General features: G+C 42.9%; 4 protein-coding genes across 7 annotated transcripts; 2 read left to right on the top strand and 2 right to left on the bottom strand.

The window, feature by feature from the left end:
• Window positions 1-164: 164 nt before the first annotated feature.
• bcl6ab (BCL6A transcription repressor b) lies at window positions 165-6,111 on the top strand. 4 transcript variants are annotated; one of them, XM_079284490.1, is made up of 9 exons: window positions 165-202; window positions 1,863-2,034; window positions 2,196-2,417; window positions 2,517-3,377; window positions 3,486-3,613; window positions 3,715-3,882; window positions 3,979-4,109; window positions 4,200-4,337; window positions 4,548-6,110. In XM_079284490.1, the coding sequence occupies exons 1-9, from the start codon at window positions 172-174 to the stop codon at window positions 4,689-4,691; spliced, it is 1,995 nt and encodes a 664-aa protein (XP_079140616.1). In that variant the 5' UTR covers window positions 165-171; the 3' UTR covers window positions 4,692-6,110. The 4 variants fall into 4 exon arrangements, with proteins under 4 accessions (XP_079140616.1, XP_079140617.1, XP_079140618.1 ...); XM_079284491.1 differs by lacking the exon at window positions 165-202 and adding an exon at window positions 261-1,005 and having other exon boundaries at window positions 4,548-6,111; XM_079284492.1 differs by lacking the exon at window positions 165-202 and adding an exon at window positions 261-1,541.
• Window positions 6,112-6,791: 680 nt separating this feature from the next.
• On the bottom strand, window positions 6,792-11,580 carry cmpk (cytidylate kinase). The gene is made up of 6 exons (XM_079284288.1): window positions 11,338-11,580; window positions 10,163-10,309; window positions 9,246-9,398; window positions 9,043-9,119; window positions 8,749-8,845; window positions 6,792-7,373 (listed from the first exon to the last, which is right to left on the bottom strand). Exons 1-6 carry the CDS (start codon window positions 11,479-11,481, stop codon window positions 7,332-7,334), a joined length of 660 nt encoding a protein of 219 aa, XP_079140414.1. The 5' UTR covers window positions 11,482-11,580; the 3' UTR covers window positions 6,792-7,331.
• Window positions 11,581-12,655: 1,075 nt separating this feature from the next.
• On the top strand, window positions 12,656-14,370 carry fam78ba (family with sequence similarity 78 member Ba; the record flags this gene model as incomplete). The annotated part of the gene is made up of 3 exons (XM_079285610.1): window positions 12,656-12,933; window positions 13,122-13,401; window positions 14,128-14,370. The coding sequence occupies exons 1-3, from the start codon at window positions 12,671-12,673 to the stop codon at window positions 14,368-14,370; spliced, it is 786 nt and encodes a 261-aa protein (XP_079141736.1). The 5' UTR covers window positions 12,656-12,670.
• A 1,974-nt stretch (window positions 14,371-16,344) lies between these two features.
• On the bottom strand, window positions 16,345-24,312 carry slc35a3b (solute carrier family 35 member A3b). The gene is made up of 9 exons (XM_079285748.1): window positions 24,172-24,312; window positions 21,369-21,473; window positions 20,195-20,441; window positions 19,838-19,980; window positions 18,834-18,956; window positions 18,463-18,637; window positions 17,774-17,892; window positions 17,560-17,693; window positions 16,345-17,093 (listed from the first exon to the last, which is right to left on the bottom strand). The coding sequence occupies exons 2-9, from the start codon at window positions 21,450-21,452 to the stop codon at window positions 17,000-17,002; spliced, it is 1,119 nt and encodes a 372-aa protein (XP_079141874.1). The 5' UTR covers window positions 21,453-21,473; window positions 24,172-24,312; the 3' UTR covers window positions 16,345-16,999.
• Window positions 24,313-24,954: the final 642 nt, after the last annotated feature.

Here is a 24,954-nt window from a genome sequence, read left to right as displayed (position 1 = left end):
AATTGTAACTGAGCGTCATTGTAATATCGTACAGTATTGAGGGTAGAGGGTGGAAGTGACGCAGATGGGGGCGAGCAGCTCCCCCGTCTCACAGATAATGGTACGGTCCTCTGTTGAAATTCCGAGAATTGAGCTGTTGTGTTTCTTAGAACTGGATTCTCAGAACTGGTGATGCACAGAGTTTCGAGGAAACTTTTACAAGGTGACTTTTTTTCCTTCCTATTCTCCCAGCATTAGGTCAGAAGTGTAGCGAAGTAACAGATGCTCCTGTGACTGCTCCGGGGCTGGACTCTTTTCAATCATTTTGAATATTTTGTCATTCCGTTTAGCTACAAGTGAATTCACAGATTTGAAGTTTGATAGTTGACTTTGATGGCTGTACCGTCTTTGATTGTGTTTTTTTAACGTTAGACGGAAGTGCGACTTTCTAGGCTGCGTGCGGATTTCATTTGACCATTTGTACTTTTAACAGCTGCCTGAAAACAAGTAGATTTTGTTTTTTTTTGCGGCGTTAACCTTTAGCTAAGGCAGCATTCATTTTATTAATCGCGAGCTCGGTATGATTTAGACCGTTTTGTAGTTGTATTTGTTGCAGCATCTGGCAAGTTAGAGGCGCAAGAAGTGGCCCAACAGGACAAGTCGATCTGGTTCAGTCACCCGACTTTTCTCTCTGCATATTTCTTATGTCGAGAAACAATCTTCACGTCACTAAATGTCGAGCAGAGCGGGTGACTTCCTGTAGTTCTAATGAATAAAACAACACATTGCTATTATACAGGACAATCCGCAGACTTGACAGTTCAACGCCGTTTCTGAACTTGAACCGACTTGTGCTGGCCTGCTGGCTGGTTCACAGACGAAGTTACGCAGCAACAACTAACCACTCCTTGGAAATAAAATCCCACCAAATCATTCCGTCTCCGTGTAGCCGAATACTGCTTGCGATAACTGTAGATATGTGTGTAGCAGGAGGCGAGTGAATGTTAATGTGCGAAATGAAAATGAGTGAGTTCTACTTCGGGGGAACAGGAAACCTCTCTGTAACGTTTCTGGCAACTTAATCTGAGCAGCCAGGACGGAATGTGCTCAACGTCAAACACGTTCGCAAGCCCTGTACTCTGCCCTGTAACTGCACGAGGGGAAACACAAAGCATGCAACCTACAGCTACATCATGTATCCTTTATATGCGATGTGGGATTGTGTGTGCGACACATGTACACTGTACATTTACTGTCTGAACGTTGCGAAGATTTTGTCGTCGCCTCGAAAAAATAGGATCAGCGTTGCTCTATAACAACTGACAGATCTCACGATTTTCAAAAGTGCCATGTTGAAATTGCACAATATGTCATAATAACACCGTCATAGCGGCCAAGTAAGAGAAGCAAGGCATGGCTGAGAGGGTTTAGTGAAACTCCCTTTTGACTTTTCTGTTTGCAATGGCGCCGCTCATTGATGAAACACTGTCAAGACACTCGTCAGGCTCAATGTTTTGATCCCTGGCGGCAGGTGGCTTGTGGTAGAGAAGGATGAGTCAGAGGTGATGAAATGAGAGTGTTTATTATCTTATAAGTCTTAAGCGATCTACAATTTACTCATTATAAATCATTACAAGTCCAATTGTTTGGCTTACAGTGTGATTTTGTTCGAAATTCAATTGTAATGCCGCCATTGTTTATGCAGTGCATATATTATTATTGAGTAGTGGTGAAGCAATATCTTTTTCTGAAAACTGCTTATGCTCATATTGGTGCCAATACATTTCCCCCAGCCTGCAGTATGTCACTCCCGACTGTCTCTTTGTTGCTTTTAGAGTCACCAATAATGATGAAACGATTTGTTATTTGTTGCTCTTGCTCAGATTGCGACAGCATGGCCACGACTGCAGATGGCTGCATTCAATTCACGCGCCATGCAGGCGACGTCCTGCTCAACTTCAACCGCCTCCGCAGCAGGAACATCCTGACTGATGTCACCATACAGGTGGACGGACAGCAATTTCATGCTCACAAAGCCATCTTGGTGGCCTGCAGGTATTCACCTTCATGAGTTCAGCAGCATGAGTACTTTGAAGTACTATTTCTGGGACCATATTTTATATGTTTTAGTTCTAATCGCTGCGCCCGACACGACCTCATCCCAAATCAACAATTTTCAATAACATCGTGTCTCCCGCTCTCTTGTTCTCTCGCAGTGGTTTCTTTTATTCTGTGTTCATGGACCCCAAGAATGCAAACCTTAGTGCCATCAGCTTAGACCCCAAAGTGGACCCCAAGGGTTTCTCCATCCTGCTGGACTTCATGTACACATCCTGTCTGGACCTTAAGGACTGTCTGGTCCTGGCCACCATGAACACAGCCATCTACCTCCAGATGGAACACGTGGCCGACACCTGCCACAGGTTCATCAAGTCCAGGTAAAGGGAAAAATAAAATGTTCACACTCTATTGTCTGGGTAAAAATGGATGAGATGTGAGTCGGAGTTAATAACCTCTCATGAATTATGTTTGTGCAGGAATGAGATTGAAGAGGGACAGATCAACTCCTCACATGTGGCTGAGGAGATCCCTGCTTTGATGCCTGTTGATAAGAAAGAGCCAGACTATAGAAACAACCACATGTCAACATCAGACCCTCTCCAGGAGTGCAGGGGCGTCATCCCTAATGTTTTCAGGGGGATCAACACCTCTGGTTCCTATCACGTCTACGGGGACCTTCCCGTCCCTGCTGCGACGCTGGAAGGTAACCATAAGGTCAGCGACCTTCCCAGAGGAGGGGCGTTGTCCCAGAAACAATGCTTGCAGGTGCCCAGTGCCAACATGGCTCACAACGAGTCCACCACCACCTCCCACCCTGTGCCATCCCACACAAGTTTCCCCAGCCCTATCATCCGACCTGCAGGAGCCCACGGGAGCCTTCAAAGGCCCGTCTCTCCCGTGGAGGAAGACGGCATTCAGCATCCCCAAACCAGCTGCCTAAGATTGTCTCCAGGTTTTAGCAAAGGTGTGATTTGCAGCCCTCTAAGCCCCCTCAGATCTGACTGCCAGCCCAACTCGCCCACTGAGTCCAACAGCAGCAGGAACGCCACGCTGAGCCTCAGACAGACCCCAGACTGCCCCAAAGACGCCAAGGCCCGCAACTGGAAGAAGTACAAGTTGATCGTTATGAACCGATCTCCTGATGAGAACGAAAAGGAGGCTCAGGGAGGCAGTGCTGAAGCTGTAGCCATGTCCCCTACGCTGAGCCACTGTAGGCGCGGTGCATCCGGTGGACACAATGAGGTCCAGGCAGAAGACGGAGCCAGCAATCACAGAGAGGAAATCATCATGTCTCAGAGTGTGGACAGCTGCAGCAGCAGCACTTGTAGCAGCATTAGGTAAAACTCAGAATCATTGTGAGAACTTAGTGAGTTGGAACTTAATACAAATGTTTAAGAGAAGAACTCGACTTTATTTGAACTCTGTGGTCGTCTTTCTCTGTTCAGCTACCGCAGATGCTCCTCCTGTGGCTGTGACAGCCCCCAGGGCATGGAACTGGGTCACCTTTCTCCTGACTCATACAGCCGAGATGACGCCACCAAACTGCACTCCGAGTATTCCTCCTCCAGCTGTGGTAAGTGGACTCCACAGGTGGCAGACCATCAGCACAATGATTTCAAACAAAACCACAGAGGTGTGTTGTATTCACATTGATTGTGTCGCCTCTTTGTACAGAAAGCAGCGTCTACTTCTGCAACGGGTGTGACTCCAAGTTCACAGAAGAAGATTCCCTGAAAGAACACATGGCCCAGGTTCACAGCGACAAGCCATACAAGTGTGACTGCTGCCAGGCGGCCTTCCGCTACAAGGGCAACCTGGCCAGCCACAAGACCGTTCACAGCGGTAAGAATAATTATTCCTTTTTTAAAGTACCATCGAGCTGACTTCATGGGTGCGACAGCTTCATTCATTGCACAATCTGCTGATCTTTCCTTCCAGGTTCAAAGCCCTACCACTGCAACATCTGCGGCGCTCAGTTCAACCGGCCAGCCAACCTCAAGACCCATACTCGCATCCACTCTGGAGAAAAGCCATACAAGTGTGAGACATGCGGCTCCAGATTTGTCCAGGTGAGAGAATTTCTTCTTCTTCTCATTTGCAGATATCAAACCACTGTCTTTAACTGTACGTATTTTAATATATGTTTTATTGTCCTCCAGGTGGCCCATCTTCGCGCCCATGTGTTAATCCACACAGGAGAGAAGCCGTACCCCTGCGAGATCTGTGGGACTCACTTCCGCCACCTTCAGACGCTTAAGAGCCACATGCGCATTCATACTGGAGAGAAGCCTTACCATGTAAGCCTCCTCGTCAGTTCCTTCCTCCTTATCCAATGTGTCTGCTGGCTAAAAAGAGAGTAATCCTTTCTCCCCCATGATCCATGTGCCTATCAATAGTTATAAGTCCAGAGTGGTAATCCTGGAGAGCTGTAGCTGTGGGGGTTGGGGGATGAAACTGTTAAAAAAAATTAAAAAAGTGATTATAAATGATTTCTCTCTTTTCTTCAGTGTGAGAAATGTGACCTCCACTTCAGACACAAGAGTCAGCTGAGGCTTCATCTGCGACAGAAGCACGGCGCGGTCACCAACACCAAGGCTCAGTACCGCAGGACTCCTAGCAACATCATCACAGGCCGAGTGAAGCCCTGCTGAGCCCGCTACAGTCCCCGTGTGTGTCACTTTTGTTTTCCTTTTGCATCGCCCGCCAAGTTGTTAAAAGGCTTTTATTTTTACAAACAGAAATATATATATATATATTTTTACATATATATTTATATATATATATTTGTCCTTTATGCATTTGTAAATGATGCACATACTTAAGCTCTTTGGTATTTCAAAGATTGTAGAAGTTTATGCTTTCGTTGTGAATGTCTAACAACAGAATGTACATTTTGAGCGTACATTTGAGCAAATCATTGAAGGACAGTCCGCTTTCTCATTCAGACAGAGAATTACTGTTACAGCTTTTCTGTAGATATTGGTATGAATTTGCCCGGTAATGTGGTCGCAGTTCATGGAGTTATTTTCCATTAGGGTTTTATTTTGTAAATAAGATAATATATATTTTCAGATTGCCATCTGCTGGCAGAGTACAAATATATTTACGTTAAGTTTGTCGTGAACAAAAGGGCTTGTTACTTTTGCCATCTCAGTTTGTGGTACGTATTGTCATTGTATAAATTGCAATGTACATATTTCTTTTTTTTTCAATCATTTCTAGCCTGTTGGTATTTTGCACATACTGATAATGCTGTAATTCATATATTTTCATAAAAGTATTTCTGCTTAAAATGTTAAAATGACACGTTTGAATTGTTGTTTTGACCCCGTGCCCAGCACTTGCTTTTCTCTTATTTATATTCAAAGTTTTATTTGATGTGTTCTATTACATTTTGGTGCTGCAATGATCCATGTTCCTCAGCAGTATAATTTAAATCTGATTGTATTTCATCTGACGATATGTATTATAGCGCACTCGTACGAACCGGTTCAAATAGTGCCTTACATTCACACTTATATATTTGCTACCTACCCGGACTAACCATCAATGTGTTAAAACCGTGACTATATAAAAGCCCCGGTAGTTGTAAACTGCTGTTGTGAAGCATTTTACATTTGGTACATTGTCCTGTTGTCATGTGTGCACGTCTGGTACTGTTGTTTTGTAAGCTGATTATCTGTTGAGTGTTGCTCTTAAAATGCAGATGCATCAGGCCTCAAGCTAAAAAACGCTCAGGAATATTCAATATATGTAAGCAAATTTCTTTGTAACTGCAGATTATATATATATGACATACGTCATATCATACAAATAAAAAAGTATTGTGTAGCACTTGTTGCAATAATGTTCATTATTTTCAAGCGAGTGGTTTGAGCAGAGACGTAATTAAACCTTTCAGTATTTAATACAATTTGAGTGTAGTTTTGTATGTATAAGTAAAGTATACTTGCTTCTCTGTGGCTCACCCTGGTGTTCACTCTTCAGAACCATCATTTATTCTCCTACAGTTAAAAAAGAAAAAAAAAAAAGAGACTTGCCGGGAGCATTTGGAGGAGCACAGATGGTTTAGTTAGCCAATCAATTAGCCTCCATTTGTGTTTGGGTAAAGTGGTGAAACCACAGAGGCCAAAAGATGACTTATCAATAACATGAATAAATTAAGTGACATTTGAAGAATTGCCCATTTGAATTACCGTAGTAAATAACTTTCTAAATATATGAATGAATGCTGAAATAAATCCAGAAATGCTTTACTATTTTATACATGTAAATATTAAAACACTGATATAATTTACTATTTGATGATGAATGAGTCTTTCTTCTTTGTAAAGATCCAACTGACAGTTCATTGCAAAAAAAGGAACCTGGTCAAAATATAGTGGGTTCTAGCGCCCCCTGTTGGATGAAAGGGGTTGAACTCTATTACGTGCATTAGGTATTGTGAGTTTGTAAAACCTTATGCAGCAGTTAAGTTAAGGCGCACGAGCGAGAGAGACAAAATGTACAACCCTCACTTAGTATTTGCAAAATAATCTCAATTAATTGAGGGAAAAAATTCATTTTTACTTTTCCTTCAAGCAGATACAGTACAGATTTAACAAAAAGTAAATTTTCATTTCCATGTTTCCTCTATGATTAGACCCAAGCGTCATAGCTGTGATGAAGCACATGGAGGTGTTGTGGTACAAAGTCAAATATTCATTGAAGAATTGGCCTTCTACCACAGAAACATCGACCGGATGCAATACTGCCCATTAAACACGAGGCCGATGGTTCGCATATTTTATTTGGAGGCTGTTGGATGTTCTGTCAATCTTCAATCAATCCCAGTCTGTCGTCATCAGGTCAAACTATTCGGTCGGAAGTGTTACCGCTGCTTCCAACAACATGATACTCTTGAGGATAACATGTTCGTAGAGAGTTTCACTCCTAGATGCATCTCTAAAAAAAAACAATGTGTCTATCGAAGCTAATGATACACTTTGTTCCTATGCGAAGGCTTCAAACTATGATGAGCGCGCTCTTCTGAGCAGGAACTGTAGTTGATCATAAGGAGCTGCTCAGCAACTCTACTTCTCATTCATACCAATACATATTGTACACACACTCACAAACAAAGCAGCATTTTACAAAACAGATGGCAAAATGTAACCAAAATTATGTTACCAAAAGAGGAAAAAAAGGTAATATGAATGGACATATAAACTTATTATAGTGTACGTGTAGTTTATACAAAGAAAACTTTAAAAAAAAGTAGATAAGTGAATGTTGTTGGCAGCTGGGGAAACTCAACCCTCTTTGTCGAGGATGGCTTTCACATCCGCAAACACCTGAAAGAGAAGAAACAGGTGAGAGTTCCTACATAAACAGACTGAACTGTTCAAGTCATTACGAAACTCAAACTAACAAGAGTAGCCTGAGGTGCCGTCCATATTCAGAACTCACACCACAAGTAAAACGCAGAGGAAAGCATTTAAACATTTCAGATTTGGGGATGAGGTGACACGGCTCCAGTGGTCAGATCATCAGACAGCTTTTAACAAATTCCCTCAGAAGGATTTGAGCCGAGTTAGAGCTGCAACTAAGGATTATTTTTACAATTCATTATAGAGGTAGAGCAGTTTGTCTTAGGATCAGTTAGAATGGGCAAGAAAATAACAAATTCAGGGGTTGAAAAATTTAAATACCCAAACTGTCCCAATCACCCATTATCATACATCCAATGTTACACCCCAATAAAGGTGTGTACGGTTCATGTTCAACCCGATTGTTTTTTTGCTACATCTGATGGATGTTTACAACTATTCAGTTGGGGAATCATTTTGGTTTTCACGTACAACAAAATTCAAATGTGGATTTGTTTCCCTCTTCAGTAGACAAATGTGAAAACAGCCTTCAGTGTCAGACTTAAGCATCCAAGTCATGAAAGAATAAGCAAAACATACTTTTGAGTGGAGGGGGACTTGTTGTTGTTTCCCACATTAGCCAGAGGCACTCAATCCCCAGATGTTAGCAATCAATGCCAAATTAAATAACACATAGGTTAAAAAAGCCATAACAAACTAAACCAAACTGTTTCCATTGCCCCGTTGAGGTTATGCAACATCTTGGACGTAAGTCTATTTTGATCAACTACTTAAAAATCCAGTTTTTTGTTTTCCTGCTCGAGTTTTTAAGAGCATCTAGTGGCCACCAGATGAACTACGTATTAAGGCATTTCCTCTTTCTTTAGACTTGGGGAAGTTTTCCCTTCTGCCTGACTGGAGGAGTTCCCCGCTCTACCGTGGATGTGAAACAGTGACGCCCCTAAGCCCGAATTAAGTGTCAGTCCTCCGTTTCCCCTGATTTTTTCTCTAAAGCCTTTGCTGACAAATAGAACAAACTACTTGACAACTATTTGGCCACTAATGTGAGACTGAACTCAATCTGGTAAATGCTGCTACCTGACATCTTATTTTTTTGTATTATATTATTTGGTCCAACCTCATTAACATGTCTAACACCCTGATGTGCAAGCTATTGTGGAACTGCCTGTAAGCTGAATGTCTTCAAATTACCACAACAAGCTGGAATTAAAAGAAATGCATTAGACTGAGAATATTGGTGGGAAACCCCTCTCGTGTCTTTTTAAGGACTTCTTTGCTCCAACCACAGAATGTCTCTTAAGAAATATATGGATGGCGCTCATGGATGCCTTTTACTCACCGTATCCAGAGAGCGAGAGGCGTCTACATTGCGCACCTTGCCTTGTTTCTCATACAGCTCAATGATTGGTCGCGTAGACTGCAGGTAGGTTTGGATTCTGCATGAAAAATATGCCTGGTTATTGGGGCCAGATGACACAGGGGACTCACAAGAGACACGAATTAGGTCAGAAACAGACGTGCAGGTATCCGACACTCAGCTAAATGGGTCAGACAACTCCATACCAGTCATATGCTTGATGTAGTTTGTTACAGACAGAAAGTGACGCATCTTTTTTATGTTGCACGATTATACCTTTTCTCCAAGCTTTCTCTGTTGTCGTCTGTGCGTCCACTGCTCTTCCCTCTTTCTAGACATCTGTCGATGCAAACCTGTGGACAAAACACAAATAAATCTAGTGCTCAGTGTAAGATGTCTCTGAGGATTTCACCTCAGTTCTCTGTATTTATCTGAAAAAAAGCTGCAAGAGTTTTAGCTTTCAAGTTTCCATGACGCACCTCGTTGCTGCAGTCAAAGAAAAGCACAAATTTGACATCTGCTTTGTCAACCATAACGGTATTCCACCCCGTAAGGTTGTCCTCGTTGCGGGGGAAACCGTCTATGAGGAAACGGAACTGTTTATCGTCTTTGTGCATGGTCTCTTCCATTGCCTTAGAAAACAGGAAACAACGTGAATTCATTAAACAGCCGTTTATTCAACTGACCAATCAAAATAAACATTGATGCACAAATTCTACTCAATGTTCTCTGTATACGTCTACATTAAAAAAAACCTAGTCTTGGATTGGAAACCTTACAATTTTATCAAGAACAAATATAGAGCTGCAACTACTGATCATTTTCTTTAATTATTCTTAATTTCATTCTTTCATGTCAAAAATAATAACAGCAAATCACAATTTACCTTTTTACCATTACATTTTGCACTACCCTCATTCCCACTAAACCAAAGTCTCTCAAGGAACATAGTATAGTGTGAATATAAGTAACTTATATATTATTATTATTATAATATATTATTCTGTGTGTAGAGCATGAAGGGGCTACAACTTACATTTTATTGTGTCATTGTGTAAATACCAAATACAGTAAATGAACCATGTAACGTAAACAATGTCTTCAAATTATACGTTATGTCTCACCAACAGTCCAAAAACATAATCCTACTGATATGAAACTGGAAGAAACACCGAATAAGATAAGTGCTGCCCGGATACTGGCATTATTAACCAAGAGAGTAGAATCAAATTCAAATATTTTTTTGTATAAGTCCGTGTCAGAGTTCAGTCGAGTTGTGCTAAATTACAAACAGGTCCTGAATAAAAGTGTCTGCGCCCAGGCAGGCAGACTGGTTAGGATTTGTGTCTCGCTAGGCCAACACAAACCTGATCTACAGCATGTTTTTGGTGCATACATTTCTGAGTAGGTTGATGGTGATCTCCACAGGGACAATGTCACCCTCCTTGATGTAGCGGTCAATGAGCTGTCCAAACTCTGATCCCTCTCGGGCTCGCTCTGCCCGCAGCAAGTCCCCAGCCGACAAATGGGTGTAGCTGTAATTCTGGGAGAAAGTGGCAGATGGTCATTAAAAATAAAAAATAGTTTGTAGATTTCTATTAACACTAAAGATCTGTATTTGACAAGACGGCTTTTACAGACGGATTAAAGTCGTCTCACTCACAGGCCAGAAATACGTGTACTGAATGAAAGGAGCCTCTATGGATCGCTTCCATTCAGGTCTAACCACCGTACATGAAGCACAACGGCCAACACCCAATGACATCCCCGAGCAGAAATAGTCTCTCTCTCTCTCTCATATCAAATAATCCACAGTGGGCGGAGTGAGTGCATAACAACTTCAAAACAGACGAGATCAAATACAATTTTTCATGAATGGAAACTGTAATCATTTCTTGAATTTACAGTCCGCATTGCGGTGGATTACAGATGTTAAAGTATGACTCGTGATCCCTTACACCTGCATGGGTGTACGTTACCTAGCAGGTAAATGCCTACGTCACCAACTGCTTCTGTTTGTTCAAAGTCGATGGTGGAGTGACCGAGCCCAGTCCAGACTCATACTGACCATTACATAACGTCATAGATGAGTCAAACACAAGGTTACAACATAGAGGAAATGTCAATAGAGTATCTCTCTGACTCTATCAGGTATGTGTGAAGCTCCTTAATTTAACTTATTCATTAAGGCCTTTGACTGCATCCGCCATCTAACAGTGGGACACATTTTAATTTCACTGCTTTGACTCACATATGAGAAATTAATACTGTGGAGTTTCCGAAGAATGAAGAATATTAAAACTGTACTTTGTAGCTCCTGTATTCCTGCACAGGGCTGTATATGGGCGCATAAACTGAAGGCTATAACCTGTGTGGCTAACTAGCTAGCTGGCTAACACACAGGTTCATTAGAGGACAACCGGAAGTCAATGAAATCTAGATATTACCTTATTAAAAGGCCCAACCACCCTGAAATCATCTTAATAACATTTTCGTCACGGCATGCTAAATCTTAACCATCAAAGCCGGTAGTTGTTATTGTCCTTTCTCTCGCCATCCTTCGTAAATTACCTCCACGATTTTGGAGCATTGGGTCCCTTTGCCGGCACCAGGCCCGCCCAGCACGAACACAACCTGCGGCTTCATCATCAGCGACACCCGGTACAACAAGCTGTGCGCCCTCTGAGACACGTTACCGAGCAAAGAGCCGATCATAAACCAGCGCCAGCAGCTACAGAAGTGACCCGGCTGGGGTGGGGACAAATATAACGAGCCGAGCTGAATGCGTGTCAGTTTTAGTAAGTAGGAAGTCGATGGGCCAAACGACACCACTTCCGGTGTTGACTTCAGCGACCAATGGGGGTTTCACACAGTAGTGATGCAGCGCTGTAGCCACGCCCACTTGCACTTGTTATTTTTTTTTTCAATGCAGAGGTCGGGTGACGCCCCTCCCCTGCCTCTCTAGCATCAGCACCTCCAAATTGAACAAGGCGGCTGGAAAAAGGATGCTCTCCGGTCCGCGATGCTCACCAGCTCGAGGAGACGTAGCGATGAGACGACACACCGCGAGACGCTCGGTATAGTCACTGTTTGTGCACGTTTATGCTGCCTCGCTGCCCCCATTCATGATGCACCATTCATGCATCCCCAAGAATGGAAGCACACTGCGAGGAAAACATTAAAATAGCCTTTTACAGCCCTGTTTTCTCGAATTTATAAGACACATTATCGCTTTCTTTTTTTTATGAAGCTTCTTTTCATGTCGATCAAGGTGATGAAGAGCCCGATTTTGTCTTTTGAGGGCGCCGCGCGAATGTGGGGCTAATACAGGAAAGCCAAGCAAACAAAAGGCATCCAGCCCCCCTCCTCTGACGCACCTGGCTGCCCTGTCGCAACTTGACATGACAGCGCAGAGCCGGGAGCAGAGCAGCAGGATCAAGGGGCACCGACGTGCAGCCGGACGTGTGGACTCGACGAGGAATAGAGGAGCATCCGGACGCACGGCGGAGAAGCAGCAGCTGCCCAGGGGAGGCCGGATTGCAGTTTCTGGGGACGAGCGCCAAGGGCAGTGCGGCAGTCAGCAGGCAGACCGGGGGGAGGAGGCTGCGGAGATCTGTGCTACTTCCCCCCCAGGCCCCACCGCGCTCTCACCTCCGTATCATCCTGAAAATACGATGGTGGACGCTTTTATGTTCAATCTATGGTGACTCTGATACTCCCCGTCATTTTCTTTCCTTTTTTTTTTCTCCTCCTTCCCAACCAATCAGTGGTGATGGGCAATTCAAATATTTAGATCTGCTCTTCAGGCAAGGGTGGACCCCGGAGGGGACTGATGTGCATACTGGCCAGGTATCATTTGCTCCCCACTTCTCTGGTTTTGCTCATTTTGCTCGTCGCCTGCACTATGGGCTGTATTCAGAGCATTGCATGCAAGCCCCGCATCAGACGGGAGAACATTGTGGTGTATGAGGTATCCGCCTCTATCGACCAGTGTCCCACCATCATTGAGGAGAACTCACCGATTGTGCTCCGTTACAAGACGCCTTACTTCAGGGCCTCAGCAGGGGTTGTGATGCCACCAGTGCCCCGCAACGAAACCTGGGTGGTCGGCTGGATCCAGGCTTGCACCCAGATGGAGTTCTACAACACCTATGGTGATATTGGCATGTAAGTATATAAAGCAGACCCTGATCAGACACACTTTTTGCCACTGAATGCGCTCAGTGTGGGTGTTTAGGTGTGTTTAGTGTTTGCATGTGCACACCTGTCTCCAGTAATATAACACACTCAGAACATCTATAGATCACAACCCTGCACCTGCAAAAAACGCTGTCCTCTTCCGTCCACTGCCGCAGGTCCAGCTGGGAGTTACCAGAGCTGCGAGAGTGTCGGGTCAAGGCCATCAGCGACTCAGATGGCGTCAGCTACCCCTGGTACGGCAACACCACAGAGACAGTCACCCTGACCGGACCCACGTCCAAACCGTCACGCCTGACGGTCAGCATGAACGACAACTTCTACCCCAGCGTGACCTGGGCTGTGCCCATCAGCAACAGCAACACGCCCATGCTGACCCACATCACCAGGGACCAGAGCTTCATCACCTGGCTGGTGGCCATGAACTCCGTCACCAAGGTAGGACAAAAACATGAGCAGCTCGACATTGGAGATATGTCAGTTTGCTCCCACTTGCATCAAACTCGTATCTTCATAATGCTGCGTTGTTTCTCCGGCGTTTTCACAGTTGTTTTGCAGATTTGTCCTGTGCAGTTTAATATGAAGAAGGCTGGCTATGCATCTTCAGAGACTGCTCTTGCATTACACACACAGACTGTCTGTGATGTAATCATCTCCCCCTACACTTTCTCTTTCTGGTGTAAAGTTACAAAGTACCTCCTCATTGCCTTCAACTCTGCTGAATAAAGCCCCCGTAATGGCCCAATAGGAGTCAGTCTAGCTGACGGTAAAGCGTGTATCAAAACACTTCCAGTATTCATGTATTGGCTTTGTGGAAGAGTTGTATTCTTTTTAGGATGTTACAGAGAAGGTTGTCAGGCTTGTTTGCTTCATTGTTGGTCAATAAGTTAGAAGCAGAAGAAGAAGAGTACGGTAAGAAAACTGGTGTTAAAATTCTGCATTTTAGCCAATTTGTCTTTTGTGTAATTTAAGATAAAATTACATTTAACAAAGCTGAAGTAATACATTAGGGTCTACAATAACTACATATCTATTAGCAGTAGAATACATGATGCACAATCAACTTAAGCTTCAACAAAACACTTTTCATGTACTTAATATAGAATGTACCATGCACAAATAAATGTATACAGTACTGACCAATATAACATTCCCCTCCTCCAGGAGCGTATTGTGTTGCAGACGGTGCGGTGGCGGATGCGGGTGGACATTGCTGTGGACCCTGACATGCCTCTGGGCTCTCGGGCCTCGTTGCTGGGTCGTCCCTACCAGGAACAACCGCACATCCTCAACTACCAGGAGCCCATCCCTCCCAACGCGCTGGGGAGGCCGAATGCCAACGACGCCCAAGTGCTTATGTGGAGGCCACGGAGAGGAGCGCCACTAGTGGTCATACCGCCAAAATGAGAGGGTGAAATGGTTGCACAGACAAAAGAATAATTGTTCCCTCCTGCAGAAAAGTGGGCACGATGAAGGCGATGAAGTCATGAAGCCTACGTGAGAAGAGAGAAGTGACGGTTTCACTGCGCTCAAGATGCCAGTTACTCATGGTCCCTGAAAGATTGAAGTGGGCCATTATAACAAGCCAGAGTGGATATTACATCGGCTTGGTGTCAGAATGGAAGTCGACAACAAACTAATGTCAAGGGCCTGGGGTTGCATCAAGGCTTTTTTGGCCCCCAACAAGTTTTGGACTGCATCAAAGAGTTCTGCCTGCTTTTTAGTGAAGAAGGAACGCTGTTTTTAGACGTACCGCAAAGGTATTAGTACACAACGAGAACTGCACCCTGCATCCTTATGTAGATCGTATTGCATGAGAGAGTGAGCGTGACAAGAAAAACTGTCCTTGAGAAGTTTAAGAATGGCATTTGTTTTGTATAACTTGATACCTGAAGACATTTTGATTGAAAAGTCAGCCAAAAAAAAAACCCCTGTGGGCTGGTTAAACCTCGTCAGTGCCAACAATGGCCTTCAGCACACTCAGCACAGAGTTAAAGGATGTATTCAGAGAATTTAAAAGAGAGAAAGTATTATATGAATCTTTTTAGGTTAAGATTAACTCATGCATCAATCAGATTGTATTAAGAGCACCCACCTCGCATAAAAGTCTGGAAGAAAAACAAATATGCTGTAGTTTTCACTGGAGCTTTTCTAACACACCAAACTTATGCACCAATTTATCAACTCCCTTGCCTCTTGTCCTGCAGCTGATATTTTATTCAGATGGGTGACAAACTATCAGAGAGGGGAGTTGGAGCTGTTACCACACTAGATACATAATGTCAGCTATGCTTTCAATAAGTGCAGTGTAAATGACTTGGATTAGTGCCATACAATGAATTTTAAACAAGAGGGTGACAGCTGGAATGGGGCCGAATTGTACTCAGGACTGAGGTAGATTTGATGTGGCACTAAGCAAGCCATGATGCACTACCAAGTTACATAACTCTTCCTACAATCAGGGAATCTAAATGTACTCTTAATAGTTTCCTTGGTGTTGAATTAAACCAGACTGAATTTTGAAAATGATTCATTTGAATTAGTGCCATTATTTAACATTGGTTTGTATGAGGTCATATCTCGGTTTCTCCTCACGTCATTTCATGAAAATGATTTGCAGTAGTTCTAGATTATCTGCAGATAATCCTCGACGAAGGTTTCCTGTGTCATGGAATGTCCAGTGGCTCATCCTGGGCTCAGTCCAAGTTCCTGCCTGCCACTCCACACAGGAGTCACATGACTCATCCTCCATCTGTGCTTCTCTCCAGGTTCACCCCTCACCTTCCCAGTCTGCCTGCTCGTTTTTCTCCCATCTGTCCACCTCACCACACTCACTATCGCCATCCAAATACACTCATTCGCTCTGAAATCCACAACTATGCAAAGATCATCTGTGTCTGTAAACAAAAGCAGAAAGAGAAAGATGTGTATTTTTGTGCGTCTGCCTCGATCTCTTTCTTATTTGTCAGGGTCATTGTTGAACAAAAATGGCTGTTGTAAATGTAAAATACTCAGATATTAAAATAGGTCATATTAAATCAGTGTGTCTACATGTGTCGCCGCGCCAAAGCTCATTCGGCCATCTGTTGCTATAGAGACATGGTTTGGTTTTGCAGAATGCACTGCAACTGGAACTGAAAGAAAGCGGTTCAAAATATTCATGGGTGTGCCCGGCTCTGTGTGTACGCATTCGTGTGTGTTGGAGAGAGTGTGCACACATACACACTCACAGCTCCAACGTATCCATTAATTTCACTTTGAAGTAAGAAAAAAGATCAAGGCAGAGCTGGTTGCTTGAACATGGAAATATGCCTTAATTTATTCATTTGTTCTCACACAAAGACCCTTTTTGTTTGCATTTAAATAACAGCAGAATGAGCGCTTATGATATGAAAACTCAGACTGTGAGCAGCAAGGTCAAAGCAGTCATATCCCATCTCATCTCATCTCATATGAAAAAGGACATTCAGCATCTCTGACCAAAGGTAACCCCTCCTCTTTGCAGCAAGTTTGCTCCTCATTCCACCACTAGATGGAAGCTCTGTCGAGGAGTTTCCTCTCTCCGAGGAAGCCGCTGTCAGCAACATCAATAGACTGCCCTTTTTATTCAGTAAATACATTTCCCCATATCAAATCACACATAATTACACATACAGTATGTTGAACGATAAAATAATGGCTTCATCACAATCTCCTCCTGGTCCCTGTAAATTGCACTTATAGAAAGCTACGTTTCGATGGGATCATTCTGTCGTACAGTATGTGAGTTTTACTGCAACAGTCTCTGTTGGAATGGAAAGTTAGCTCCACTGTGAGAAGAAACTTCAATAAATACATCGACAAAGGACTAGTACATATTGTTGAACCCCATCTTTTGTGCATAGCAGCATTTCCCCAGGAGTGACGGGCAGCCTTCAGCTGTAATTGTTTGGCAGTAACAGGTTTCAGGCTGAACTCTCTGTCACAGTGCATTGAGTCCTGCTCGGGTTTCTGTCGTCCCTTCTGTCGGGTAGCACTCTTCACAGAGCGTCTCTGTTTATACTTTGATGGTGCTGCCACTGGCCGGTTTGTGCTGTTTGCTGTAGAGAAATGTGGCAGCCATAACCAGCCCTGCCCCGAGGAAAAATACACTGAGCAAGGCGGGAACAGGGAAGAGAGAAAATAAAGAGGCATTAAAAAGTGAATTCAGTCAACAAACAGTTGTGTACTCGGCTCCTGTCATGTAAACAAGTCAACAGTTTGGACACTGAACCTAATGCTGCTGACAGCATGCTAACATGTTCACAATGACAATGCTTACATGATGAACATTTCCTGATGTTTAGCAGGTGTTGAGTTTGCCATGTTGACCATCTTAGTTTGGCACATTACCTAGTTGAGGCTAATTGGTTTAGCAGCTATCTAGCCATAAACCAAAGTATTGGAAAACATGAAACTTTGACCTCCTGTTGCATTAGATTAAAAGTCAGAAGATCATGAAGCCATGCAGCTCACTAGCATTGTAAAAAAATAGTGAGCGAATTATTAGTCATGAGGAACTCATTTCAAACCGTAATGAAGCCTTGTGGGGGTGTTCATGAGCATGTATATGTTTACCATGTAGGGTTAAAGTCCTCCAACAGGAAATATGAAATAAGTGAGGACACGATGATGGACACAGAGGCGGCGAATCCCTTGAGGATGTTGTCTGCGTATTTAATGACAACTGCTACGATCAACCCGCCCAGAGCCTGCAGGCAGTTAGAAAGTAGTAGTAGTTTCAATGACAATTTGACAAATGTGAGATTGAAGAGAAACTTAATGATCAAACCTGCAAGGCCACGACTGTGCAGGTGACGGTGTTGTAGCCCTGAAACATACCAAACTCCCTCACCATCTGGCCGTCATACACTATCATTCCTGCCAAGCCAAACACAAAGCTGAATAAACCTGGAGGAGACAAGGAGACACACAGAGGTTAGGTTTGGGTTGAAACTGCAAGGTAGAGTGATGTTTCAACTGATCCTAGACAGGAAACATGAATAAACCACTCATTAACTCTTAATAGGTCAGTAATAAATCTCCCCGGGCGCCTGTCATTGGCAGCCCACTGCTCCCTATATACAGGGATGGGTCAAATGCAGAGAAAGATTTCCCCCTCAAAGGGATAAAGATAGTATAAATTCTATTCTATTATATTCTAAAACATTAATAAGACCAACTTTTGGGATGCCAGGTTGCGCAAAATCCCTTTCCCCAGCCAAAACTTTTCAGTTGAAATTTGTTTCTTTCAGAAACTATTTTTATTTAGGATACAATCAAGAAATAATTTGGAAAATGATGACACCTTATTCCAGTTTATGTTTGTGACACACGGAATATGAATTTCTGTGAGTGTGAGATGAGGATGGGTTAGTTAAAACGTCTTATTCTAGTTTATCTATCTAACACACACCATTATTGACTCAACACATGTCTCCAAGTCATCTAACCAAGCAAGCGGAGGTCATAGTTACCCACCCAGCTGTATGTTACGGACCCACACGCTCTGTTTAGTCTCCTTGAGCATTTTCTCAAAATAAACTCCAGCGAAGCCACTGGACACACAGGCCATCAGCACAGCCATCAGTCCCACAAACTGGGAGGCTGTCGACAGGATCTTCTGCTCAGGGCCACCTTCAGACTTTGTGGGCCACTGTGGAGGTTACAACACTGATCATAACATGCAGGGACAGGCACAGACGGGAAATCTGTCAATTAGAGTAATACAACTCATTTAGGACTAAAACATCTGATGAGTCAAGATAGTCATATTCCACATTCATGCAGCAGATGAAACGGTGCAGATGTAAATTGCTCAGGGACTTTGCAGGCTCAGTGTCAGCTGGTACCTGCACTAGAGTGACTCCTGCCATGAGGAAGAGCAGGGACAGCCACTGGTAGAAGCCCAACTTCTTCCCCAGCATGGAGATAGAAAACAGTGCTGTTGTGAGGATCTTCAGCTGGTATGTGACCTGTGTGGAGCACAGCACAAACGCACCACGAAGCAATAGTTGGGTATGTGAATATGACAGAACACTTATACATCATCCTGAGCAAACTTAGAAAAGTCAGCTGGTTAGCTTAGCTTCCAGTCAAGGTAAATTAACCAGCTGTTGGCCGTAACATTAATTGAAGACAGATATGAGAGTGGTATCAATCTTCTAACTTTCGCTGATTGCTACTTATAGAGTTATGAATATGGTACCAATCGTTGGGTCAGCCACTTTTCACCGAAAACTTTCTATGGTGTACGTATTTGATTCTCAAAAGGGGATTTTGCATATATGTCTTTATGTTATTTGAGGTTACAAACTGATGGAATAAAAAAGGTATAATTAACACATTTCATGGAAAGTTTAGGATATTATGCATTCTCTTTAAAGAGAGACTTTATGTCTCTCCAGACAGCAAGCTTTAGTGCCTTATGCAATGACGAAGGACAGAACAAGATAAGATGGTCTTCATTGTTCTGTGAGATGCTGTTTTTATACCACGAAGATAATGTGTACTCGACAGTCTCCAGTGTATAAAACACTGGCTTCTCCTCTGTCCTTTGCTCATTTTAATTAATTTGACTGTGCTGTGAATCCGACTGCAGGAGCTTGAATTACACTTACAGAAAGGCAAACGTTGCCTTTGTTCTTTATTCAACAGAAATTGCAACGTTACACAAAAAATAATGGAGAATATATTTTAAAGGATTTATGTAAAACTATTAAAAAAAAAAACATTTCCCCCTGACACATACCAAGCTCTGTAAATTCATGGCTACACAGTAAGGCAAATACCAAACCATATGGAAATCAATAACACACACACACAGTGAACTTGAACCAGTACATTCATGTGCTACCTGATAGGTGGCTGCGTCCAGGTTGGATAAGGCAACATAGAGCAGATTGTTCTGCAGAGTGTAGATCCCTGCAGGAATAGCCAACTTCATGGTCTCCACAGGCTTGTTAACAATCTCCTCCTTCAGCAGCCGCACGCTGAAATCTGGCAGAGACAGAGAGGGTGTTGTCAGTAATTTAATCAAGGGACCACCCAAGGACTGAAGAGACATTGAGCAGAGACAGAGAGAATCTGACAGCCAGTCTGGTATTAAGAGGAAGATTTGAGGACATTTATATGAGATATTGTGCCCTGTAGAGCCTTCAAATAGACTACTAATGAAAAACAGAAACTGCTTACTGTCACCCTTCTAACTCACTGTTCTCCTTGAAGACGAGGAGGGTGCAGACGAAGATCTTGAGCAGCTCGGCCGACACCACGGCGGATGAGGCCAGGTAGCGGGGGCCGTCTTCCTTCAGGGTGCGGGAGTAGCGCATGGTGAGCACCAGCGTGGTGGTCTGCAACACCAGCACCCCCAGAGACAGATACTTCAGCCTGACGGAGTGTGGCGGTGACACCACCATCGTGGGGGACTCTGTGCCAGAGTCAGCAGACAACTGAGGAGTCTTTGGGATGGACAAAAAAAAAGGAGGAAGATTGAGTGAGCCTGTTTCAGTCAGAGACAGGGATTCCCCTGCAGCTATATAATTTAATAATATTAAGAAAAACCTATAGAGGGAGCGTGAAAGTGAAAAGTAAAGGAGAACAGTGGAGGGTGTCTCAAAAGAGTCTGAGAGAGGAGCAGTATCAGACAAGAAATAATAATTATGGGGTCAAGGGGGAAAATATGGTATTTTACAGTACAACTCAAAGTACAAAACAGCTGTTATCTTCTGTATACTTAATAAAGAAGACTGTCCACCAACAGAAACAAACTGCTTATTCAGGAAGGAGGGACTGGTGAATTATGAATGAAGCTTCAAGTGACCAGTTTGTTATCAAAAACCACAGCCTTCTTTTTCTTTTCATACCAAATTTTTATTAAACTTTTAAAATTAAAATGTGTCTGTTATATTCCACTCATCATCTGGTTGATGACAGACCTGTTAGTTAGTTCTGCCTGTTTTAATGTTCTAAGAGAGGAAACGTTTTATGTGCTTGTGTTTGTGATTCTGACATCCACAAGGCAAATTTGTCCACTGAGGCAATACAGGTAAACTATATTTAAGTATCTCATGAAAATCAAATTAGAGCAAAAACTGTCTGTGATCAGTAGAAGTACTCGCCAGAGTATTAGCTGCTATTTTACATGGATCTTCTTAATAACATTTGATAATGCTATCAGTGGTGTAACAGTCAGGGGGTAGAATATGTACTCAGATCCTTTAGTTAAATACAATTACCAATACAGCAGTGTAAGATACTATACTCCAAGTCCTACATTAACAATAAAAGTACATAAGTATTATATACTGTCGAGTGTTCAGTCTAGTTGTTATTCATAACCTGTCATGCATTAAAGGTTAGGTCGAGAGAAATTAGGTAATTATTACCAGTCTTGTGACTATGGTGTCCTGGAGGCTTGAAGACGGACATTCTTCACTCTTTTGCCTTCCGTGACAACTTGACTGAAGCATCGTTTCATCATCCGAATGCCCCTAAATTAAAAAGAAATTGCAGGCAGAACATGAGGCAAACCATACTCAACTTCTGCAGCGATGTCACTTCAGTAGGTCTGCTACAGCCCCCTTGAAGAGGTGAGAGGAACTGAGGGACCGTTGCTGGGTTTCTGAGGTAACTGAAGCGTGTGAATGGCTCAGGTGGATTATTCGTTCTAGCTAATGTGTACCTGGATCTGACTTACCATAACACTGGTCTTTCCGTCCCGCAGTTAAATCATTGTTTTCTTATTTCAAGCACACAAACTGTAAAAGTGATTTGGTGAAAGTACCGCAGGAGGGACTGTGTAAATATGTGTGCTCTTTTACTGAGAGATAAAGTCCACTGAGTCATGTCATAAAATGGTTGTATATATATTCTACTATAGTTTGTATCTTTTGATCGAAAGAGGCTGTACAGCAAGCCACGAGGGCCAAAGAAGTGTTGACAGTACAAGAGGTGTGGTGCGTTCAACACACTGACCTCCCTATGTAGCAGCTCTGCTTAGCTGAGGGCCACGGCTACACAATCCCTCTCTGTTGGTGTGTGTCAATGTGTGTGTGTCCTTCTACACACACCTAAAACAAACTCTCCTCTCTCTCTTTCTAAGAACATTTTCAGAACACTATCAGCTTTCATTTGCAGTTGCCACACTCTCAACAATTTCACCGTAAAATAACGGTAACTTACTGGCAGCACGGACGCCAGTAATTTACTGTTTGTTTACGGTGAAACTACCGTAATTTACTTTTACGGTGTCTTACAGTATACTGGATTATGTTATGTGACAGTAGGATAACTGGGTTTTTACGGTGATTATACAGAATATGCCAGAATGTTACCGTTTATTTACAAAGGGTAATGCAACCCAATACTTTTGCATTTAATTCCCAACAAATAAAATAATAACAATAGTAATTTAACACATAATTATTGCAGTTCAATACATGTTCTCAAGACAAATAATAAAGGGACATTTGTATTACATCACAAAACTTACAATGTACTACATGTTTAGAAGAAAACAAATAAAACCATGAAATCGTTAATGACCGTCTTAACTGAACTCATGAGGAACTCAGACCAGGAGCGCCGAGATCGAAAGGTGGCCGATGCTATGCTACTGTTGTTCACTACTGTTGTCCCTGGAGTGGTATACTATCAGTAGGTATCCCTGGAGTGGTATGCTACTTGTTCAGTGGGTACATCCTTGGAGTGGTAGTTCACTGTCAGACAGGCACACCAGTGCCGTCTCTTGATGCATATGCACATTTAATGTAAACTGGTTTGATTCACGAACAGTGATGCCGTAAATATATATTTTTTACTTTATTGACAAAGTAGCGCAACACAGCGTCATAAATTAAGGAATGTATCTATTTTATCTCGTCCATTTTCTTGTTCGGATATATGAAATGACAATAAAGTGATTTAGTATTTACTGATGTGCCCTGAAACTGATATTATAGCCAATTTATGTATGTATATACATCTATATATATGTATACTGATATAAATGGCATACCACTCATAGGTACCTGTGGTGGCTGGGCGTGGTTAGGCGCAGCTGCAGAGGGGACAGAGTGTGGGGGGGGGGGGGGGGGGGACAGTAGAAGTACCCCCTCAGCTCCGCAGCTTCTTGACGGTTGCCGAACTATGCTCGCCTGCCACAGCTGACTCTTTCCGCTGAACTGACACTGAGTGCCGCTGAGATGCAAATAGGCTCTGTGTCAGATACCGCTCTTCCCGCTTCCTTCCCTTGGAGGACAACCGGTTATAAAATGACTCAACTGAGGTCATAATCATGAATGCCACGGTACAGTAATTTCCTGAAACAAGAGAACAATACTACAATCGTCTGATAGGCTGGAGCTTTGGTCACATTGAAGCTCTGGCAGCCTCAGCACCAATCAGTTGTGAGCAGCTGAGCAGAGAGCATGGGAACCCCATCAGAAGAGAACTGATGGATGCTCTGCAAGACGTCATTCGCTAAAAGCGTTTTGTTCTGATATATTGTGTCTGCCGTCACAAATTAATTGCATGGCATTGATATCTGAAGATCCAAAGTGGTTTATTTGTAACGCTGCATCGTCACAAACCAGGTTCCCTGTAAGTGTCAGTCCATTATCTCCTTTTTCAAAGCAGATGTGTCATCAGATAACATGGAAAACAGATACGTGGTGGACTCAGGTCAAAGAAAGCAGTGTCCCTGGTGGCTCTGGGTGGGGCGTCCACCAAGGTGTGGTCCATCTTTGGGACATTTGAGACAACTATACGAGCACAGCTGTTATTCTGATAATTCAGCCTGCAGGATATAAGGTAACACAACACTACTGAGATAAACAGGTCAAACTGCTGTAGATATAATAGGAGTGTATTGAGTCATAAAGCCACCCCTGGCAAACACTCACTCATGTTTGACTTGAACAAATATTGAACGTCACAAATTCATCAGGATGTGGATCCGGCAGAAAGAAAAGTGGTAAGGAGAGAAGTGAGTGAGTGAATGAATCCAAGAAACCTCTAATTTAAAGGCTCATCCTATGGCTATTTTAAATTGCTTTCTATTTCTGATGAGTAGCATTTGATCAAACTGTCCCTGAAGGGATCTTGCCAGATTGAAAGAGGCAGGATATAGAGACTAAACTAAAGACAAAAAGAGACCCCTCTCAAACTCTCCATCATACAATAATTTACCTGTTGGACTGGAGCTCAGCTGAGGACGTGGATGAAAGTGTCCGGACACTCAGTCGCTGGATAGTCTTCTCCTTTTTGCTCCACTTATTCCAACGCTCAAAACGTTAATCCGACCCCTATGTAGGGCAAACCATGGCCAAGACACAGACTATCTCACAGCTGTAAACTGGAGAATGTTGCGGTAAGCGCTGAGTCTATACAGTCCCGACTAACTACAGTATATCCCTCTGTTCTCATGTAGGCCACTGACTATACACCAAACGTTGAGCGACTCCTGCTGGAGTAAAAACGTACTAACAAAACGTACTAAAAAAAAAAGTAAAACCATATAACAGCGAATTAAAGCAATCTTTATCGAAACAAAATGAAAATAGATCAAATATCATCACCAAAAATGTATATTTACACAAGCCAACCAGGAAATAAAAGTAGCAGTCTCTTGAAGTGTAACCTCAGAGGTTGTATGAACATACAACAGGTTTCTGTGAGGGGGTACATTACTTTTTTTTAGGTAACATTAAGCACTAACGTGCCGTTTGATGTGTTGGGAGTGATATCGTTGATGTTCTCGAGGTTATGAGGTGAACAAGTCATCATTTAATCCAGCTGCAGATCAGTCTGGGTTAATTACGCATCCACGAATCTATATGGACAGGCTCACATTCATGCTTTCAAACTTAATAAAAAATAAATAAAAAATAAAATAACCTTAATAAAAAAATTTAAAAAATGTAAAAAAAGAGTAATGTGGCTTTATGAAATATTTGAACGTACATGGACTTT

The sequence above is a fragment of the Melanostigma gelatinosum genome, assembly GCF_949748355.1.
Source record: "Melanostigma gelatinosum genome assembly, chromosome: 15".
Taxonomy (NCBI): domain Eukaryota; kingdom Metazoa; phylum Chordata; class Actinopteri; order Perciformes; family Zoarcidae; genus Melanostigma; species Melanostigma gelatinosum.
The sequence above is the reverse complement of the archived record's forward strand: the minus strand, read 5'-3'. Positions and strand labels throughout refer to the sequence as shown.

What these genes read in the sequence shown, in the direction of transcription:
- cmpk (XM_079284288.1), bottom strand. Translation starts at nt 11,481, where the DNA reads ATGATCGGCTCTTTGCTCGGTAACGTGTCTCAGAGGGCGCACAGCTTG. An exon ending in CCATCAACCTACTCAGAAAT is followed by an intron (nt 9,399 to 10,162) that starts GTATGCACCAAA and finishes CTGTTTTCTAAG; the next exon opens with GCAATGGAAGAGACCATGCA. An exon ending in TCTTTGACTGCAGCAACGAG is followed by an intron (nt 9,120 to 9,245) that starts GTGCGTCATGGA and finishes TTTTGTCCACAG; the next exon opens with GTTTGCATCGACAGATGTCT.
- slc35a3b (XM_079285748.1), bottom strand. Translation starts at nt 21,452, where the DNA reads ATGCTTCAGTCAAGTTGTCACGGAAGGCAAAAGAGTGAAGAATGTCCG. An exon ending in TGGACGCAGCCACCTATCAG is followed by an intron (nt 18,957 to 19,837) that starts GTAGCACATGAA and finishes TGCTCCACACAG; the next exon opens with GTCACATACCAGCTGAAGAT. An exon ending in GGTCCGTAACATACAGCTGG is followed by an intron (nt 17,893 to 18,462) that starts GTGGGTAACTAT and finishes TGTCTCCTCCAG; the next exon opens with GTTTATTCAGCTTTGTGTTT.
- bcl6ab (XM_079284489.1), top strand. Translation starts at nt 1,781, where the DNA reads ATGTCACTCCCGACTGTCTCTTTGTTGCTTTTAGAGTCACCAATAATG. An exon ending in AGCACTTGTAGCAGCATTAG is followed by an intron (nt 3,378 to 3,485) that starts GTAAAACTCAGA and finishes TTCTCTGTTCAG; the next exon opens with CTACCGCAGATGCTCCTCCT. An exon ending in GCGGCTCCAGATTTGTCCAG is followed by an intron (nt 4,110 to 4,199) that starts GTGAGAGAATTT and finishes ATTGTCCTCCAG; the next exon opens with GTGGCCCATCTTCGCGCCCA.